The sequence below is a fragment of the Pyrus communis genome, chromosome 16 (assembly GCF_041283825.1).
Source record: "Pyrus communis isolate YQ-2024b chromosome 16, ASM4128382v1, whole genome shotgun sequence".
Lineage (NCBI taxonomy): Eukaryota > Viridiplantae > Streptophyta > Magnoliopsida > Rosales > Rosaceae > Pyrus > Pyrus communis.
In genome coordinates, this window is record NC_142580.1 from 28,409,094 (window position 1) to 28,429,998 (window position 20,905).

The window sequence follows — 20,905 nt, forward strand, 5'->3', positions numbered from 1 at the left end:
ATAATAGAAAAACGAATAAATAAAAACCAAACTACTAGATAAACTAGTTAAAGTAATACACTAGTGTAAGACTAAGTGTGATAAATATAATCAGAGCACAAAAAGTCTAAGTGCAGTCCAGTAGGACGAATACTAATTACACAACACCCAAAGGTGATCCTACATTTGTGTTGTTTGTTAGAACCACCATCAAAGTCCTCGTGGGCCACCAAAGAGCTTCTAACTAAAACCTGGAAGGGCGCAAAACAGAAAGTGTGAGTGAGTAAAAACAAAGGTTTTCAAAATCATTTCATTCTCAAAAGTTCTAACCCCTCTCCGTAAAACCTGTATAAGTTCCCAGAAAATAGAATATATGAATATAACGAAATCATGCTCAGAATAACAACATTCATAAATATGCCATGACAAATTTCTCAGCATAAAGTATAAGTAAACCAGGTGATATCAATCAATGCAAATGATATGTCAGCCGGAGTCACCTAACGTGACCTGTAAGGCTGAATCTAGAGCTCGAATCCACATCTCAACAACTATACCTGCACACGCGTCTGAACCACCTAAGTATGTACGACAGGACTGGGTGTCAATAAATACGCTCGAGTGCTACGATCACGTGAAGACTCTGCGAATAATCGTGGGTCACCTACGAGTCGGAACCACCTAAAGTGGTATGTACAACAGGATTGTGCACCTAACTTGGATCCAAGATGAGCGTGTGATGCGGGAGGTGAACATCACGTGAAGAACTGTGCCCTAACTCTAGGCAGGAGCACTAACACTGGGGTGCAGGTTTATGAGTTATCAATGCATCTCACATAACCATTAATTCACAACCATAAACTATAAACTTATCTGGCACTTACTCATGCGTCCGCAGCACCAAATATACATATATGCAACTACTAATGCATAAATAAATAGGCTGGCACTTTGCATGGCATTTTAAAACAAATAAACATTCAATTTCATTTTCTGGGAAAACTCTCAAGTATATAGATATATACGGAAAACCAAAAGCCCACTCATTGGTATGTGGAAGGGTCGTAGCCCTCGAGCCTCGAGTGACTGCGCTCGTCCTCAAGATAGGTCTCACCTATATGCGAAACAACTATATAAATGTTAATTTAAAGCACATAACCAAAACTAAGTAATAACTTCTCATACAATGTTCAAATGGGGTGTTTGAATATACCAACATGATCTACTCAACCTTATGAACATCCCCACATTTTAAAAATAATTTTCTGACTACCCACGTGTTGGCCAAGGCACGGCCACACGCGCCCCCACGCGCAGGCACGTGCCTGGCACACTGACGGCGGTAGTTAATGCCGTTAGGAATATTTCGTTAAAACTAACCTGACGTCGTTACTGTCTTTATGAATATTCTGTTAAAACTAACGGAATATTCCCCTTTCTTCGCCGGTTAGCAGTCGTAAAAAAACTGGGAAAAACTTCCATTCATCAAATCTCACTCGTTTGTCAATCAAAATTCATGAATTTTGTATGAAAATGAAGCTTACGAAGAGTAGAACAAAACCTTACCACTTTGGGGACCTAAAACCAACAGAATATCGCCCGAAAAACCCACGATATTCCAACCAAACCTGCAACTCATTGAAACTGGGCTTCCCTACGTCCTAAACACTTCAACTTTCTTCTCTGAGCTTCGTGAGAGTGTTCTAAAGCTCAATATGACCTTTAAAACTCCTAAAAACTTCACGATCATGTGTGCATGAACAATGCATGAAATTTGGGGTTAGGATTCTCGAGGTTTTCGAAGGTTTCAAGTCTCACAAATGGTATAAATGAACTCAAGAACTTGCAAGGAGTTTGAATCTTACCTTCTAGACGTCGATCCGTGCCTAAAATGGTTGATTTGGGTGATGTCTGTACGACTTGTACGGAAATGCAAAAAAATCCGAGAGGGAGGGTCCACGGGTGTTTAGGTGTATGTGGGTGTGTGTGTGTGGTCCTAGTTGAGTCAACAACCAAAAAAACAAACTAAACAACACCCCACACGCAATTTAACGTCCAAGGGCAATTTAGTCTTTTCACACCTACAATACAAATATTCCGGGATGGACTGTCACAATTTGGGATTTGTTTTTGGGGAAGAGAGAGAGAGAGAGAGAGAGAGAGAGAGAGAGAGAGAGAGAGAGAGAGATTTTAACTAAGGAAGTGGCGAACTAAGGAAAAATTGTGAATTTTTGCACGGATCGGCTATTGATGTTGTCAAAGTCTGAGGCCCTGCCTTCGGAGCTCAAGTGAGAGAGAGCTATTGAGCTTGAAAAAGAAAGGAAAAAAAAAACACAGCTTTTGGAATGGTGCGTTGGCATTAGGGGTGGAAATTTTTACTAAATTACCATACCAACCGCCTTACCAACCATACCATACCATACCAAAGTATTACCAAAAATTTGTACCAATTGGTAATGGTACGGTATTTGTACCGTACCATACTGTTTCGGTACAGTACTGGTACCCAAAATCAGTACCGGTGGTATACCGTACCTACCAATATTATTAATATTATATTATGTATTTATTCATATAATTATTTGAGGGCAAAATTAATAATAATTATTGTAGAAATGTAAAAAATGTAAAAAAAAAAATATACAATCACTCGTATTGACAAACTTTATAACTTTCATGAAGAGGTCAGCTTCAAAATCCAACACTATAATCCATAAACCTTAAATTTATATTTAACCGGCGATTGTCATTTACGCTTTATTTTTCTTATTGAATTTCATTTTTAAAATTTTCTTTTTTGAAAACATGATTATCTGGCGGGTGTAAGAAGATGAACGGTTCAGATCTTTGATATCACGTTTCAATATTTATGGTTAACTGAAATATGAGTCGATGTCATATAGTTTGTAAAAACTTTATAAACATTAAGCAATATTTTCACTAACCGTAAAACTCTGAACATAATATCAACGATCCAATTCGTTCATCTTTCTACATCATCTAATAGAACATGTTTTCAAAAAAGAAAATCCCAAAAAAACAAAATTTGATGAGAAAAATGAAGAATGTAAACAACAATCAACGGTTAAATTTTGATCTATGATTTATATGATTCTAATGGAAAATTTCAAAGTTAAGCTCTTCACGAAAGTTGTAAAACTTGTCATTACGAGCATTTATATATATTTTTCTATATTTTTTACACTTCTACATTAATTTAAAAAATATTATATTTTGGATAAACTAAGTGGCGTAAAACAAAATGGCAATTACTATTGGTATACCATACCAACCCAACTATTTGGTATACCAATATTCGGTATACCGAAAGTGTGGTACGGTAATGATAATAGATTTTACCGTATCAAATATTTGGTATGATAATTGATACATGTAGACATCAAAATTTCGGTGAAATGAATGTTGACCAATAATTAAAATTTCAACGCTCACGTGTCACATAAATTTTACATGTAGCGTGTGACTCAACGAAAAATCGAAATAAATTGGAAAAGTCATCAAATAGGACACGTGTCAATACTTGGCAGAAATGATTTATTTCATCTGATTATTTAAATCCAAAAATCAAGTTTTGGAATTCTATAAATAGGAAGCCAAGGCATTCATTTTGGGGGAGGAGAAAAGAAAGAAGGGAATTTACATCACACCAAAACTTTGAAGCTTTGAAACTCTAAAGCTCTCAAGCAAATCTCGAAGGACCAAGAAAGCTATCTTCGTTCTTCGTCAAATCTTCCTTCAAGATCAAACCCCGACGGCCCTTGAAGAGAAGTGTTCATCATTCATCATCCATTCATCCTAAGATCAAGCCCCAACGGCCCTTTGGATCAACAACCTCAACAAATCCACACATCCAATCGTTCTTCAAGATTAAGCCCAAAAGCCCTTGAAGATCCGCTCATCCATCAACCTTCAAGATCAAGCCCAAAAGCCCTTGAAGAAATCCATACACCCAGTCTTCAAGATCAAGCCCAAAAGCCCTCGAAGATCCGTTCATCAACTGTTCATCCCTAGATCAAGCCCCGACGGCCCTTTGGATCAACAGCTCATCCACAAACCTACACCCTACGAAGATAGAATCAGAGGATCAAATTACAAAGAGATTGTAACCCCAAAATCATTAAACACAAAAATATTATTTTGTACACGGTATTCTTGTTTCTTGTTTCAGGAATTTTTCGTGTTTACAAATTTGGCACGCCCAGTGGGACCATCTCTACCTCTCATCTCTGTCTCCGTTCAAGATATTCAAGCACAGTCCATGGCTTCAAACAAAGGACAAGTCATGACTATCGGCACTACCTCCATTGAAAAACAGCTGGTTCAGATGAAGGAAACAATTGCAAGGCTGATAAAGACTGCAGAGGAGAAAAACTTGCAAACCGCCGAACTCATCAACCGTCTGGAGGCGCAACATGGTGTCATAGTGAAACCAAGCTCTCTTCCAACTAAGAGGACCGAAGAAGGCTTCAACCCAAATGCCTACGAACTCATGTCAAAGGCTAGGCATGACTTTGCTTCCTCTTCAAATCTTGGAAAGAAGGTTTCAAACACCGTCAACGACAAAGATCGCGACCTCACCGAGACTCAAAAGAAGTTGAAGGAGCATGATTATGGAGTTGACAACAACAAAGCTGGACTTGGCTTCACACCAAATGCACCCGTGAAGATTTCAAGCAAAGTGAAGAAAGCTAGCGCTCAACACATCAGCGTGAGCATTGAACAAGACCAAGAAGAGCCTAAACCCTCCCCTCGGACGTCGGTCTTCGATAGGATGAGCCATTCAAGCTCCAGAACTTCAGTGCTTAATCGCATTGGTGGTCAAGACCGAACCTCGGTCTTCAAGAGGCTTAACGCGCCGACATCCCAAAGCTCTGTTTTTGAAAGGTTGTTAAAGCCTAAGAAACAAAGCAACATAGCTATCTCTCCTCTGCGACGATCAGCTTCAGAAAGATTTGAAGATAATGGTAAGCCTTTTGGAAAGAGGAAGACAACACCAAAGGAAGAAAAGCTCGATGGGTTAGGAGAAAAAGACGACGCTCGAAGCTTGATTCCTTCAAGGATGAAGCGCCAAGCAATCCTAGAGGTCGACACAAAAGGACCACTGAAGGTAAGGAGGCGCATCATCGTCCACACTGGCAAATCTTCATGCCAACAAACCCAAGAGAATGACACTGAAGAGGAGATCCAAGATGTTTTCTACATCACGGTTCAAGAAGGTAAAGAAGACGAAAGCCCGAGGAAATACTCAGAGTCCCTACTCTCCGACGCTGATCCGAGCGGCAATACAACCATGCAAGTCATGACCACTGGAGCAACTTCAATCGAGGAACAGCTAGCTCGGATGAATGAAGCAATCGCAAAGCTCACACGGACTGTGGAAGAGAAGGACTTGCAGATTGCCGCACTTGTCAACCAACTAGATGCGCTGCCCGACGTGAAAGTCGACCCAAATGTTGGCCTATTAAAGAAAGAAGTCGACGAATAAGAGGAGCCACCAGCGGAGAAAGTTGAAGAGAAGCCGAAGCTAGACCAAGCAACGACATTCATGGGATCTCTCTCTATCCAGCAGCTACAGGAGATGATCGCAAACACTATCAAGACACAGTACGAAGGAAGCTCGCATGACTCCGTACTGTACTCAAAGCCTTACTCCAAGAAGATTGATGCTTTGAAGATGCCAAGGGGTTATCAGCCCCCAAAATTCATGTAGTTCGATGGAAAAGGCAACCCGAAGCAACATGTCGCCCATTTCGTTGAAACTTGCAACAATGCTGGGACAGAGGGAGACTACCTCGTCAAACAGTTCGTGCGTTCGCTGAAAAGTAACGCTTTTGACTGGTACACTGACCTCGAACCTGAGGCTATCAACAGTTGGGACCAGCTAGAAAGGGAATTCCTCAACCGTTTCTATAGCACTAGTCGTATGTAAGCATGCTAGAGCTGACCAGTACGAAACAGTGGAGAGATGAACCTGTCGTCGACTACATAAATAGATGGCGTTCATTAAGCCTGGATTGCAAAGATCGGCTTTCTGAAACCTCCGCCATCGAGATGTGCGTTCAAGGCATGCAGTGGGGACTACACTATATCCTTGAAGGCATCAAACCACGAACATTTGAGGAGTTAGCCACTCGCGCCCATGATATGGAGTTAAGCATCACCCGTCATGGGAAGAAAGAACAGATCGCCGACTACAAGAATGACAAAGTTTTGGGGCCAAAGGTGGATAAGGCTGCGTGGAAACCCACCAAGGAAGCAATGACGGTCAACACAACTCCAGTCAAAATCCATACACGAAGCAAGGCGATTCAAACCGAAGCTTTTCGTGATCAAGAGATATGTAAACGCACTTTGAAGGAGCTTGAGGAGAAGACTTATCCATTCCCCGACTCTGACGTGGTTGCCATGTTGAAAGACTTGCTTGACAAAAAGGTGATCGACCTACCTGAGTGCAAACGGCCAGAAGATATGAACCGTACTGACAGTCCAAGGTACTGTAAATTCCACCGCTTCATTAGTCATCCGACGGAAAAGTGCTTTGTGCTAAAAGATCTCATCATGAAGTTGGCTCAGAAAGGGATCATCAAGCTAGATCTTAATGATGTGGTGAAGTCAAACTATACCACCGTCACTTCTGGCTCTTTGAACTCAAAATCTTCACCTCAACCGCTGGGGGCATGCTCCAAAACCATGTCAGTCAAGTCAAGTGAAGTTGAAGGATGGACTTATGTCACTCCAAAGAAAATGCACAAGAAACATAGGTCTCCTCCACAAGTTCACCAATCGGAAAGGGGGCAAAGCAGCTACCGTCAACCTTCAAAGCTACATGAAAGTGTTGAGGATGATGAAGTTATGACACAAAGATCGTCCGTTGCCATCACGATGCGCGATTTCTTCCCCAAAGACCTCTTCAATCACTCAGTCAAGACTTCTTGCTATAAAGATTGCAAGGAATGCCTCTCTAAGATCGTTTGAAAAATTCCAAAAGCTCCTCGTTCGCACGAGCCTAAAAGGTGACAAACAAACGCTCCTTGCCTGCACGAGCTGAAACTGCAAACGGCACCAAACGCTCCTGGCCCGCAAGAGCATAAACTGTGTACGGCAAAATCATCATCAAAACCATCACTCATTTGAACTACGTCATGACTTGATCCCTCCTCAACCAAGGGTACGTAGGCAACTTGAAACTTTAAAACTTCAAGTACAGTCACATCAAAAAAAAAAAAAAAATAAAAACATTTGAACTACGTTTCGACTTGATCTCTTTGTTGGAAGGGTATGTAGGTAGCTTGAACGTTTAATTTTGAGTTCAGTCACATCAAAATGAGGTTGTAGTAAAAGTGACTAATGAAAGTCAATATTATTACATTCTTTGTACAAAAAATTACATGTTATTTGTTCAAAAAAAAAAAAAAAAAAAATCAGCAAGTCCTTAAAGTCTAAGCCCAGCAACCAGCCCATATCAAAGCCGATTCAGTTCGACAACCACCCGAGCTCCAGTAGCTTATCCGAGAACCCAAGCCCGGTTCAAGTACCACAATTACAGCAGCAAGTACAACAACAGCAGACGCAGAGCTTCTTCCCCAGGGAGCTTAATTTCTCCAACTACAACGGATATGACAGGAGCAGCGTGAAGAATTCGAATTCCAATTCGCATTCGTTGAAGCCCGAATCGGGCGAGATTTTGAATTTCGGGGAGAGCAAGAGGAGCTCTTACAGCGCCAATGGGAAATTGTTCTCAGGGCATTCCCAAATTGCCGCCGCTGAGGATAACAACAGCAAAAAGAAGAGGTCCCCGCCGTCGCTGGGTAGCAACGAGGAGGGGATATTGTCCTTTAGTTCGGGAGTGGTTTTTGCCGTCCAGCGGTGTGGCGAAATCCAGCGGCGGTGCCGATTCAAACCATTCGGACCTCGAAGCGTCGGTGGTTCGGGAGACGGATAGTAGCCGAGTTGTTGACCCTGAAAAACGACCCAGAAAACGGAGACGGTGGCGGCGACTCTCCCTCCTTCACTAGCTCCGAGTCCAGCTTCAAAGTCAACTCATCCAACAGCAGCCACAGGGACACCAGCACCACCAAGCCATTGCTCCGATCGCACGGTCTAAATGAGATTGGATCTTCCAACTCTTCTTCTTGTTCTTCGACATCGTCGGCGGCTCTGGTTCGCCAGCGAAGCTCTCCAGCTGGCTTCTTAAGCCATCTCACCGCCCCTGAGAGCAATGGAGGATTCTCAGTTACAAGAGGAACTGGAAGCTATAGATCACAAGGGGGCAATAATGGTGGTCCCGGAGTAACAAGATTAAAGTCTTAGTTGAGCTTCACTGGGCAAGATTCTCTTTGTCAAATCTCTCAACTCCGCCAAGTAAACGAGCTAAAAATATGGATGTTGACATATTTGACTGCCTCAATACTTTAGAATCTCAGTTTAGCCTTCCCCAGACGTCTTTAGAAATGGCAACAGTAGAGAAGCTACTACACATTCCTGAAGATTCTGTTCCTTGCAAAATCCGTGCTAAGCGTGGCCGTGCAACATATTAAAGGCCTTCAACATCAAATCCAGGATCTTCATAATGATCTTGAGCATTGCACTTGCGACTGCAAACCAACCGCGAAATGATCCCAAATGATGATGAAGCACGCAAGCGACCAGAGAGGTCCAAACTCTGAGGGTGTCAAAAGAAGGTAGGAGCCACGCGAAGCTCACGAGGACCCAGTCGTTGCTGCTGCGGTCGTCGCCGACGATTCGATCCTCCATTCACAGCTTCAACTCTGTCACGGAAGAGGACGTCTTTGCCGCCAACGAAAACCACCGCTACTGCCGTCAATCCCATGAATTTCTTCGGGGTGGTCTAAACCACCCTGTGAATTTCCAATCAAATCCATAGGCTCTGCTCCCTTTTTTCTGCAACAAAAGAACATGAAGTCAGTAAGAGAGGTTAAGAGAAAGTGGCGGAAGACATGGCTTCTATCTCCTCCATGTAAAAGCTCTAGATCCCTCCTAAGATGTCTATAAATAGGCATCAGTTGCAGTAAGAAGGGGGGACACAGAAAGAAGAGAGACTGCAGAAATTGAGAGAGAAATTGAGAGAAAAGAAGCAACGTAAGACTAATCCCATTGCCGGCGATTTCGAATTGAGTCTTGCAGGGAAGGGGAACAAACCACAAACAACAATCAGAAGGTACAAAACCTACGTTTCTCTTCTCTTCATTTTTTCCCAGTAATTTTGTTTTGCAGGTAGGTGTCTTCTTGAACAAACTTTGGTCAGCAAAGAATCTATTATACGCTAGCAACCCCTGCGTTTCTCTATACCTGCAACAACAACACGAAGCAGTCCAAAAATGGCAGCACCCACATGTTTTCCTTCAGCCTAAATCTGAAGAAAACCAAAACACACAAGAGCTCCGCTCCCTGCTCCACCGACGAAGTTGCTCAGTCAGCGACGTGAGCTTGGAGGACCCTAACTCAGGGTTTGGGTGGAAACCCTGCTTGTATTTCGCCAGAGGCTACTGCAAGAACGGAGCCAGCTGCAGATTCTTGCACGGCGGCGGGCTCGGAGATGCCGTCGTCAACAGCGGTGGACAGGTGGTTGTTGGGTCGCCGAGCAAACTTGAGATGACGGAACACGACAAGGCATTTCTTCCTCTCCATCCATGCAGCTCCTCGCCTGCAAGTCCCTCAGCTTCACTCTGGCCACCGTGGTCAAAATCGGCGAAGAACTTCAGTGACCGCTGTCAAACGACTAGCCGATCGTGAAGCTCGATGCTTTGCATTACTTCAAGCTCTGGTTGCTTCTGCACCTCCGCCATGGCTGCTGCCTTTGAATGTGATCAACAAAACCAAAGTTTGTCAACTCACACCCAAAGACCTCATCCATCTTCTTGCCTCTGCTGTTGCATTTGAATTGAAGAAGAACTTCAACGACCGCTGTCAAACGACTAGCCGATCGTGAAGCTCGACGCTTTGCACTACCTCCAAGCTCGACTCCAGCTCTCTGTCCGTCTTCGTCCTCTTCTGCGAGCCCTCTCCTTCTACCGATCAGCTTCAGCAGCACAGACACCCCTTCCTCCTCCGTCTTCTCTCGAACTCGGCCTGGGTTTTCACCGACAAACCTAGCCTTGCAGAGCACCATATATATAAAAAAATAATAATAATAAAATAAAAAAATAAAAAATTAAATAAAAAAATAAACAAAATAATAATAAAGAAGAAAAGTATTGATGGTGCCAGGCGCACCGAGAGCAATTATACAGAAAGAAAAAAAAAAAAAAAGATGATGCATGCTACTATTAGCAAGTCAAAAGAAAAAGGAAAAGAGGAAGCAATGATGATGTTGGGAAGCAATGATGAAGGTAAAAATAAAAAAAATAAAAAAATAAAAAGGCAGTAATGATGATGTTGGGAAGCACTGTAAAAGGCAGCACCAGCTGCCAACTGTTTAAATTAGCAGATTGGAGGGCATTCGGCTCTCACAATGCCAAAAGCTGAAACCACTCACAATGGCAAGCTACTGTTAGCAAGTCAAGAAGAAAATAAGGAGCAGGTGGTGCACGGCATCACTTGCAAAAGTGTGTTTTTTTTAAAAAAAAAAAAAAAAAAGAAAAAAAAAAGGGAAATAACACATCTTGGTGATATATATGTTTTATCTGTATTTAGCACAATACACTGAATAAAATAAAACATGTCCATTGATCTCCGAGAAATTACAAGTGCGTACAAAAAAAAAAAAAAAAAAAAAAGAAGATGGAGCTTTCACAAAGGTTGTTCACGTGAAGCCCCACTACTTGGCAAAACTCTAGGAGCGGGAGGTATCAAAGATAGATCATTCGAGGCCTCAATACTTGGTGGAACGCTAGAGGACCCAGGAAAAATGTGCCTCTGGAAGAAAGCCGAAAGCCTTTGACGGTCACGTTGGATTCGACCTTCAGATTCTTGCAGTTCATCAAGCTTCCTCTTCATGCCCGTCGAATAGTTATTTGCAAGCACATGCAAACTTCTATTCTCGTGCTTAAGCTGTTTGATCTCTTGCTTAAGAGTTTCCGCCTCCGCCATCAATGATTCCACTTGACGGGATCGAGCAAGTAGGCGTTGGCCCATGTTGGACACAGAGCCTGCACACTGAACACTGAGAGCGAGGGACTCTTGAACGGCCAACTCATCGGACCGTCCTGAAAGCAGCCTACTATCCTTAGGAGTGAGAAGGTTCCTAGCTACTATCGTAGCTGTTGTTGCGTCCTTCATCACAGAATCTTCACCTGTCAAAGGGCCATTAGAAGATAAGAAAGAAGGGCACCATACATTTACCTAACGCGGCGCACTCGGATCACTGCTGAGACTCAAATCTAAGCAAATGTTAAACGGGTTAGCCATTGTCAAAGGGTTAAAAGAGAAAGGTGGATGGAGTAAAATCAGAAAGGGCCGAAGACGATTTTCACAAACGGGCGATCTTCAAAGTGTGCATGTTGGAGGTGATCGATACCTCTATAAAAAGCCAAGGCGACACGACCACCGATTCAAAAAACCGGATTTTCCTGCGTGAAGTTCGGCGACGCTTTCGCGGCTTTTCAGATAACGAGTTCAACTTTGTCAAAAGATCTCTGACAAAGTTGAAAACACGTGAAGGTTATCATCCCAACTACGCGCCTTTGCCAACAAGCGTGGTGACAGAGCCGCACCCGTGACTACTTTTTCGAAGAGGCGCTCGCTCAGAAATCGAAGAGACGCTTGTTCAAAAATCGAAGAGACGTTTGTCGACAAGGGTAAAAGAACAGTACCACCACTTGCTATTGGGAAATCCCTATATATGTCGACCTTCATCTTTTATGGCAAGGCAGACCTGAAGAAAATGCCCAACTCTTCTTCACCTCTGAGGGCGCACTCCCAGCAAAACCTCTTGAAATACTCAATTTTTTTTTCTCCCCCAAAGAAGAACCAGATACCTGGAGTACAGATGACCCAAGAGGAAACGGTAGATCGAAGCATGTGGAGACAACCACAACAAATACATGTGTTGATTCATTCGCCGTTTCTTCAAAAGTAAAGGTATCTCATATCATCAAGGTCTAAAGCAAAAGTATCTCATATCATGCTCTTTCCCTATCTTTTCCTTTGCCCTTGTTATTACTCGCATGGCAAAGTAAACGAAAGCAATCAGCCGGCACTTGGAATCAGTCTTCCGATCTGGAACCGACTGCCTGGAATCCATTCCCTGGTTGCTTACCTAGCGTTGCTCTCGAGTAGTCATCTTCAACAGTTGATACACTTCCAGAGAAGGGACCACTTCTGCAAAGGGGAGCAAGTAAGGCAAGTGAAAATGATACATTGAAGCATGTGGAGACAAGTAACAACTGCATATGCTGAGCTATCCTCTAACCCTCTTCAATACGAATTGGAGAGATTGAACAAAGAAACAGATAAAAGGAGTAAGTTCAGACCTTCGGGGGAGACCAAAAGAATCCTGCAGCCCAGTTCAAGAGTAGCACAAAGGAAAATCAACGATTGGAGGAAACCAAAAGAATCCTCCAGCCCAGTTCAAGAGTAGCCTGTGGAAAATCAACGATTGGAGAAAACCAGAAAATCTTCCAGTCGAACTCAAGATCAAGCCTCGACGGCCCTTGGGTTGACATCTACATTAAGGGACTTCAAAACGCATCTTCTACACGTGACAAGCACATGTCTACGACGCGCCTTGAACTGGGGGCATTTGTAGACATCAAAATTTCGGTGAAATGAATGTTGACCAATAATTAAAATTTCAACGCTCACGTGTCACATAAATTTTATATGTAACGTGTGACTCAACGAAAAATTTAAATAAATTGGAAAAGTCATCAAATAGGACACGTGTCAATACTTGGCAGAAATGATTTATTTCATCTGATTATTTAAATCCAAAAATCAAGTTTTGGAATTCTATAAATAGGAAGCCAAGGCATTCATTTTGGGGGAGGAGAAAAGAAAGAAGGGAATTTACATCACACCAAAACTTTGAAGCTTTGAAACTCTAAAGCTCTCAAGCAAATCTCGAAGGACCAAGAAAGCTATCTTCGTTCTTCGTCAAATCTTCCTTCAAGATCAAGCCCCGACGGCCCTTGAAGAGAAGTGCTCATCGTTCATCATCTGTTCATTCTTCAAGATCAAGCCCCGACGGCCCTTGAAGAGAAGTGTTCATCATTCATCATCCATTCATCCTAAGATCAAGCCCCAACGGCCCTTTGGATCAACAACCTCAACAAATCCACACATCCAATCGTTCTTCAAGATTAAGCCCAAAAGCCCTTGAAGATCCGTTCATCCATCAACCTTCAAGATCAAGCTCAAAAGCCCTTGAAGAAATTCATACACCCAGTCTTCAAGATCAAGCCCAAAAGCCCTCGAAGATCCGTTCATCAACTGTTCAACCCTAGATCAAGCCCCGACGGCCCTTTGGATCAACAGCTCATCCACAAACCTACACCCTACGAAGATAGAATCAGAGGATCAAATTACAAAGAGATTGTAACCCCAAAGTCATTAAATACAAAAATATTATTTTGTACACGGTATTCTTGTTTCTTGTTTCAGGAATTTTTCGTGTTTACAATACAGAGATTTTGATACGGTAATGTACCAAAACCACCCTTAATTGGCACCATGTGAAAAGAAGAAGAAAAAAATAATTAAAAAAAAAGATTTTGGAGTGCATCGGCACCATGTGAAAAAAACAAAGGTTTTGGTTTGTATTATTTAAAAAATAATAATAATATTTTATTACTTATTACTAAAGCTATTCAAGATAAGAATGGAAATGCAAAATATAATTACTGTTCATTAAAAATAGTTACTGTTTTGGATTAAACGGTGAATAGCCCGGGCCTTAGCAACGGTAGAACTGCAGTTAGGAAAAGTCCTAGGTTTAGCTCTATACATTTTTCTCCCGAGCAGCCTCTCCCACTTTAACGTAACCCGCGCTGACTCTCTCGTCTCTCTCTTCTCTATGCGCTCTCCGCTCCACTGTCAACTTCTCCTATCTCCCAGCAAGGTAAACTCTCTCTCTCTCTCTCTCTCTCTCTCTCTCTCTCTCTATATATATATATATATATAAAATTAATTTTGGTCCAAGTGATTTTCTTTATTAAATTTCGGTGCAGTAGAATTTGTGAATTTGGGATTAGCAGTGTTGTGTTGATATGGTTTGGGAAATTGGTTGAGAGCTGTCTTCTCCAGATTGTTTTCTTAGCTTCTGTTGTTGTTGTTGTGAGTCTGAGTCACACCCAATGCCATTGCAGAATAATTCAATGGATTATCAATGCAGTGTTGCGGCCATGGGAGGGCTACCTCTCTAGCCCCAGCCCTAGCTCCTGCTCCATTCCAAACAGTTGGTCACCTTGAAGGTAATTCACAATAATCGCCCGCCAAGTGGCTGCCCTGCTCTCCTCTTCTGCTCGATTCAACTTCCAACTTTGAGTGAGGTTAATTTTCCCCCCACTCAATTTCTGTTTCTTTCAAGTTTGGTGTTTGAGAAATTGAAATGTCAAAAACTGACTAATAGTAATACGACTGTAGATTGCTTCCTAGTTCTAACATGAATATAGTCAAGCAGCTCGTGCCCACAGTGAAGCGATTGAATGATGTCACAAAGTATTGTCGAGGTAAACCCAAGTTCCATTCACTCGTGTTTTTTATGTCGTAGCAATATAAAAATATGTTTTCATTGGTGAAGAAATCCTTGCATGTATAATAGCGACAAAGGCAGTCGATGGGAAAAAGAGACTATGAATTTGTATCACTAATGCTTCATTTTTAGTATAGAGGCCTAAACAGCCTTCCTGATGCTTGTTTACACTTTCAATGCAGCATCATGTTCTTCTTTCATACATTCATCCCCAAACTTCTCAGCACAAGTTCATTCTCCAGACCAGGAGATAGTGATTGCTTTGGGAAGCAATGTGGGTGACAGACTGCATAATTTCAATGAAGCCTTGCAGTTAATGAGAAAATCGGGCATACACATCACAAGACATGCTTGCTTGTATGAGACAACACCAGCCTATGTGACTGATCAGCCTAATTTTCTCAACTCTGCTGTTAGAGCTGTTACACAACTTGGGCCTCATGAGTTGTTAGGAGCACTGAAGAAAATTGAAAAGGACATGGGTCGTACTGATGGTATTAGGTACGGTCCCAGGCCAATCGACCTGGATATATTGTTCTATGGAAAGCAAAGAATCAGTTCTGAGATTCTTATGGTCCCCCATGAAAGAATTTGGGAAAGACCATTTGTAATGGCCCCACTAATGGATTTGCTGGGTTCAAGTATTGACAGCGATACAGTTTCTTGTTGGCATTCTTTCTCAAACCATTCTGATGGGCTTTTTGATTCTTGGGAGAAATTGGGCGGTGAACCACTTATTGGAAAGGAAGGACTGAAGAGGGTTTTGCCTATTGGAAACGGCTTTTGGGACTGGTCAACGAGAACCTCGGTAATGGGTATCCTTAATTTGACTCCAGATAGTTTCAGTGATGGAGGAAAGTTTCAGTCTGTGGAGGCAGCAATTTCTCAGGTCCGTTCAATGATTTCAGAGGGGGCAGATATGATTGATATTGGCGCACAGTCTACACGGCCAATGGCTTCTAGGATTTCAGTTCAACAAGAACTGGATAGACTAATTCCTGTCTTAGAAGCAGTTCATGGGCTGCCTGAAGCAGAGGGAAAGATTGTATCTGTGGACACATTTTATTCAGAAGTTGCGGAAGAAGCAGTCAGTAAGGGTGCTCATATTGTAAATGATGTATCTGCCGGGCAGTTGGACTCTAACATGTTAAAAGTCGTTGCTGACCTTAAAGTTCCTTACATTGCAATGCACATGAGGGGAGATCCATCGACAATGCAGAACAGCGAGAACCTGCAATATGATAATGTTTGTAAGCAGGTTGTGTCTGAGTTATACTCAAAGGTGAGAGAAGCTGAAATATTAGGCATCCCAGCTTGGAGGATGATAATTGACCCTGGACTTGGATTTTCAAAGAACTGTGAACACAATTTGGAAATCTTGATGGGGTTACCAAATATTCAAGCAGAGCTTGGGAGGAAAAGTTTGGCTTTGTCTCATGCGCCCATACTAATTGGACCTTCGAGAAAGAAATTTTTAGGTGAAGTTTGTAATCGCACTGCTGCAACTGAGAGAGATGCTGCTACTGTTGCTTCTGTCACTGCCGCAGTCCTGGGCGGAGCAAATATTGTAAGAGTACATAATGTAAGAGATAATGTAGATGCTGTAAAGCTATGTGATGCAATGCTGAGACAGAGGAGATCTATTCCTCCAAGTAATAAAAAATGATGACAACTCAGCCCATGAAAAGCATAAAAACGGAGATTGGAGCAAAGCATTTGGTAGCCGGGAATAATGCTCACAAAGAGAGAATGGATGAGTTAGCATCTGTTTTCAGGTGCAATGTAGGGAGGCTGCCAATGAAGTAACTAGGACTCTCAGTTTTACTTTGTCTTTGTTTCTGTGACCAACCACATAGGGTGCTATTACAATTTTCAGAGGAAAGGATAAATGATATTTAAGAAATGCCCTGCCCATGCCCAGGCCAGGTAATTGCAATTATTTTATTTTTATTGTCAATTCAGTCATTAACTGCTTAAAGTGAAACTGAAACTATGGGGCGTAACATCTCTTCTTTTCTTTTGGTTTTTTTGGTTGAAAAGAAAAACTAAAAAACATTCAGGAACCATTTTCCCTGGTCTTTTTGTACTAGTAGGAAGGCGTTCACAACATTCGGAAATTCACTACTGAACATGAGGAGCCCATCCCATGTACGGTGACTTTTGTTTGATGCTGTGCATAATTCATATAAGTAAAGTTATTTTTCAGTCAACCGAAAGCATGATTATAAAAAGCCAAAAATTATTGGTTGTAAAAAAGTACAAGAATTAATTCAAGTTATAAGCAGGAGTAGAAGCTCAGTCATGAATTCATGATAGACTTATTTATAATTATTGATCATAGGCCAAAGCCACCAACTTTCTATTGGTCGAGTGTTATCTCTCGTCCACAATGTTGGAAGAGGTTGCGAGTTAGAATTCCCCTTCCGGGAATGACAAACTAAATAAATATAGGCCATAGCCTAAACTATGCCTTCCATAGGATATTTGAAGCCTCCTCATGGCAGAAGAAGTTACTGGATGAATCATCTCTAATGAATTCACATCCCCAGCCCCACCTCTCCAATAAGAAAAGTAAACTGCTGGAACGTGAGCAACTTTCCAATGATCTTCCCCACTATCAGGAAGTAGTGGCTGGATTAATTCATTTGGCATATCGAAAAATTCTAGCAACTTTTAAATTTTTTAAATGCACAATGCCTGATCGGACCTTCTTCAACAAGTTGCAGCGTTGGATTATTCACTTTTCTAGACAAGGCATTACTCCCTCATCCGTGATAATCTTTTCCACTCCTAAGTTGTCATACCTAATACCTTTAGACTTGGAAACCCTCCTTCCTTAAAATACAAACATTCCCCGTCATAAACCTGAAGCAGTTCAAGATGTACCAGATTTGGCAAACCTTGTAGATGTACTAGAGGATCCTCCTTTAGCCGACTCCATTTCAAAAAGAGTCTCACCAGGTTATGAAGAGAAGAAATCCAGTGTGGTAAGTTTTCTAAACGCCTTGTTAAATATAGTCACTGAGATCCGGAAAACAGAATCAAAGTTCGGGTCGTGTCTGCCAGACCTTATCACTCATTGTTCATGCACAACATGTAAGTAAAGCTTTAGAGTTTTTATGAACAATTTGCTTTCTCTGCAGTGTATTTTTTTGTATAAGTTCCCTCCTCCTTTGGGTAAGCCTGCCAGATACGTCCTCTTAACGTTGCATATGAGTTTTGACTCGTAATCTTTTCCCAGTATTCTCTATGTATCGTCCCTAAGCATGTAGGTTTCCGTCAAGCTAGGTGCTAACACATGTGATATTAGCTTAGTGTACGTACAATTCTATAACTTGGTGGGTCGCAGGTGTATTCGACCCACTCCTGAAGAGCTGGAGAATTTTGGTACTCCGGACTTCACTGTATACAATGTTGGCCAGTTCCCGTGTAATCGTTACACCCACTACATGACATCCTCTACTAGCATAGACCTTAATCTTGCTAGGAGGGAAATGGTCATCCTTGGCACCATGTACGCTGGGGAAATGAAGAAAGGTCTTTTCAGTGTCATGCATTATCTCATGCCTAAGTGACAAATCCTATCCCTGCATTCTGGCTGCAATATGGGGAAAGATGGAGATGTTGCCCTTTTCTTTGGATTGTCAGGTATAGTATCGTCAATAGATCGCAGTTGTCATCTTGGTCTCGCAGCCATATGATATGTGCTCTCTTACTCTCGCTCGCTCTCTGTTAGCTTATGACAGTTTAATTGTTTCTTATTGTATTTGCCTTTTCTTTTCATTTTACTATTTAGGTACTGGAAAGACGACTCTGTCTACAGATCACAATAGGTACTTAATTGGAGATGATGAACACTGCTGGAATGACAACGGTGTGTCAAATATCGAAGGTGGTTGCTACGCCAAGTGCATTGACCTGTCAAGGGAGAAAGAGCCAAACATTTGGAACGCCATCAAGTTTGGCGCTGGTAATATATCACCTTGATTTCTTGGATATGTGGATATGATGGAATCAATATGATGAAGAAGTAATAGTGTTTAATTTGTTTGGTCTTTTGAATTCGACTTGAATTTATCGGATTTTTCTTCATTGGCACTGTTGGAAAAAATCGTGTTTGATGAGCATACACGAGAGGTGGACTATTCTGACAAATCTGCTACAGGTAAATATCAATTGTTTTCATCCCAAAATTCACACAATTTGAGTTTGAATCTCATGATACGGTGATTGATTATGCTTATACATAATTCTGATGGACCATATAATATATTGAGCTGTTTTTCTTCCGGTTGCAGAGAACACTCGTGCAGCTTACCCCATCAAATACATTCCCAACGCAAAGATACCATGCATTGGTCCACATCCAAAGAACGTCAAACTTTTGGCGTGCGATGCATTTGGTGTGCTCCCTCCTGTGAGCAAGTTAAACCTTGCTTAGACCCTATACCACTTCATCAGTGGCTACACTGCTCTGGTAAATTCAAATTCTCTATTTGTACTCGTGAACACGTAACATTTCGGTTACTATATTAACTAATTGTTGATAAATTTATAGTTTGCTGGAACTGAAGATGGTATCAAGGAGCCAACAGCAACATTCTCAGCCTGCTTCGGTGCAGCATTTATAATGTTGCATCCTACTAAGTATGCAGCAATGCTGGCTGAGAAGATGCAGAAGCACAGTGCAACAGGATGGCTGGTTAACACTGGCTGGTCCGGTGGAAGGTATATGTGCATTCGATTATCATCATAATTTTAGAGAATCATTTCCGTGAGAAAATATTAACCAAACAAACATCTTTCTTTCCTGCAGCTATGGATCAGGAAAGCGCATTAAGTTGCCCTACACCAGGAAAATCATTGACGCCATCCACTCCGGCAGCCTCTTAAACGCGAAGTACAAGAAGACTGAAGTGTTTGGACTTGAAATCCCCACTGAGGTCGAGGGAGTGCCTTCAGAAATACTGGATCCAGTGAACACTGTAAGTTGGTTTTCTCTCTATATACCGTTTCCTTGTTCGGTCTTGACCTTCATTGTTAATGTGATATCCGAATCTTTATTTGTGGTTGCAGTGATCGGACAAGAATGCATACAATGAAACTTTGATGAGGCTGGCTGGCCTGTTCAAGAGGAACCTTGAGACTTTCACAAATTACAAGACTGGGAAGAACAACAAGCTGACCGAGGAGATACTTGCGGTTGGAACAAATTTCTAAAACCTTCGAAGAAAAGAAGAATAACTAGAAACTCTAGGGAAGCTGGGGGGCAAGGCAATTGATGGAAATAAGAATTGGACAGACTCAGAAGTAGGCGTATTGTTATTCTATTCATTAGATATGCTAAACGGTTCTTTTGTACTTTTTAAGGTCCTATTAATATATATAATCAAAGGAGGTTGTTTCTCTCCATTTCCTTCCCCTCATTTTCTTCAAAATTCATCTGTTTCGAAGTTAATTTTTGAAATTCTGGACACAAATTTAAAAGGAAACAAAGAAAAGAAGGCAGTTTCCAGTCACCAATTAACAAAATTGAGTAGTTTTGGACAGTATTTTTTGCAAGAACCCCGCCTCCCTCATTGGTAGCCAGCGAAGACGGTGTCGTTCTTCTCAACAGGGTACAAGATCGTTGTTTGTGTCTTGAATTTTCGATTTGCAGGTCTTTCTAAATGATCAATTCTTGAACTAGGATGATGCAATCTACAAAACAAAATCAAAGTGCGGATCATGTCTGCCAGGGCTTTCCATTCATTGTTCATGCGCAACATGCAAGTTTTGAGGCATGTTCCACGTCGGAAACTTGTACGAAGATACATAAAGACTCACGAACGATTGATTTTGATGTCATTGTAAAACTCGTGCATGAGCTTCATTAGTGTACGCAGGTGTATCCCACCCACTCCTGAAGAGCCGGAGAATTTCGGAACTCCGGACTTCACCATCTACAATGCCGGACAGTATCCTCTCCCTACATTCTGGTTGCAATATGGGGAAAGACGGAGATGTCGTGCTCTTGTTTGGATTGTCGGGATATAGAACCAACTGATGTTTGATCGTAGAGTGCATGCTAAGAGGCTAGTTGGTTCTGATAAATGTTTGCTAGCATGTTTGAATAATTAGGTACAAGAAAGACAACTCTGTAAACGGATCACAATAGGTTCTTAATTGAAGACGATGACCACTGTTGGAGTGAGATTGGTCTGTCCAACATCGAAGGTGCTTGCTATACCAAGTGCATTGACCTCTCAAGGGAGA

At 41.8% G+C, this 20,905-nt stretch overlaps 1 protein-coding gene and 2 pseudogenes across 2 annotated transcripts; all 3 read left to right on the forward strand.

The window, feature by feature from the left end:
- Positions 1–7,323: 7,323 nt before the first annotated feature.
- Positions 7,324–8,973, forward strand: LOC148690247 (uncharacterized; annotated as a pseudogene).
- A 4,887-nt stretch (positions 8,974–13,860) lies between these two features.
- On the forward strand, positions 13,861–16,607 carry LOC137731053 (folate synthesis bifunctional protein, mitochondrial). The gene is made up of 4 exons (XM_088688230.1): positions 13,861–14,017; positions 14,265–14,447; positions 14,542–14,627; positions 14,833–16,607. Exons 3-4 carry the CDS (start codon positions 14,561–14,563, stop codon positions 16,314–16,316), a joined length of 1,551 nt encoding a protein of 516 aa, XP_088544356.1. The 5' UTR covers positions 13,861–14,017; positions 14,265–14,447; positions 14,542–14,560; the 3' UTR covers positions 16,317–16,607.
- Positions 16,438–20,071, forward strand: LOC137732934 (phosphoenolpyruvate carboxykinase (ATP) 1-like; annotated as a pseudogene). Its single transcript, XR_015957970.1, has 8 exons — positions 16,438–16,576; positions 18,000–18,298; positions 18,447–18,620; positions 18,750–18,815; positions 18,949–19,127; positions 19,209–19,378; positions 19,467–19,635; positions 19,727–20,071. The product of XR_015957970.1 is annotated as a phosphoenolpyruvate carboxykinase (ATP) 1-like (transcript).
- Positions 20,072–20,905: the final 834 nt, after the last annotated feature.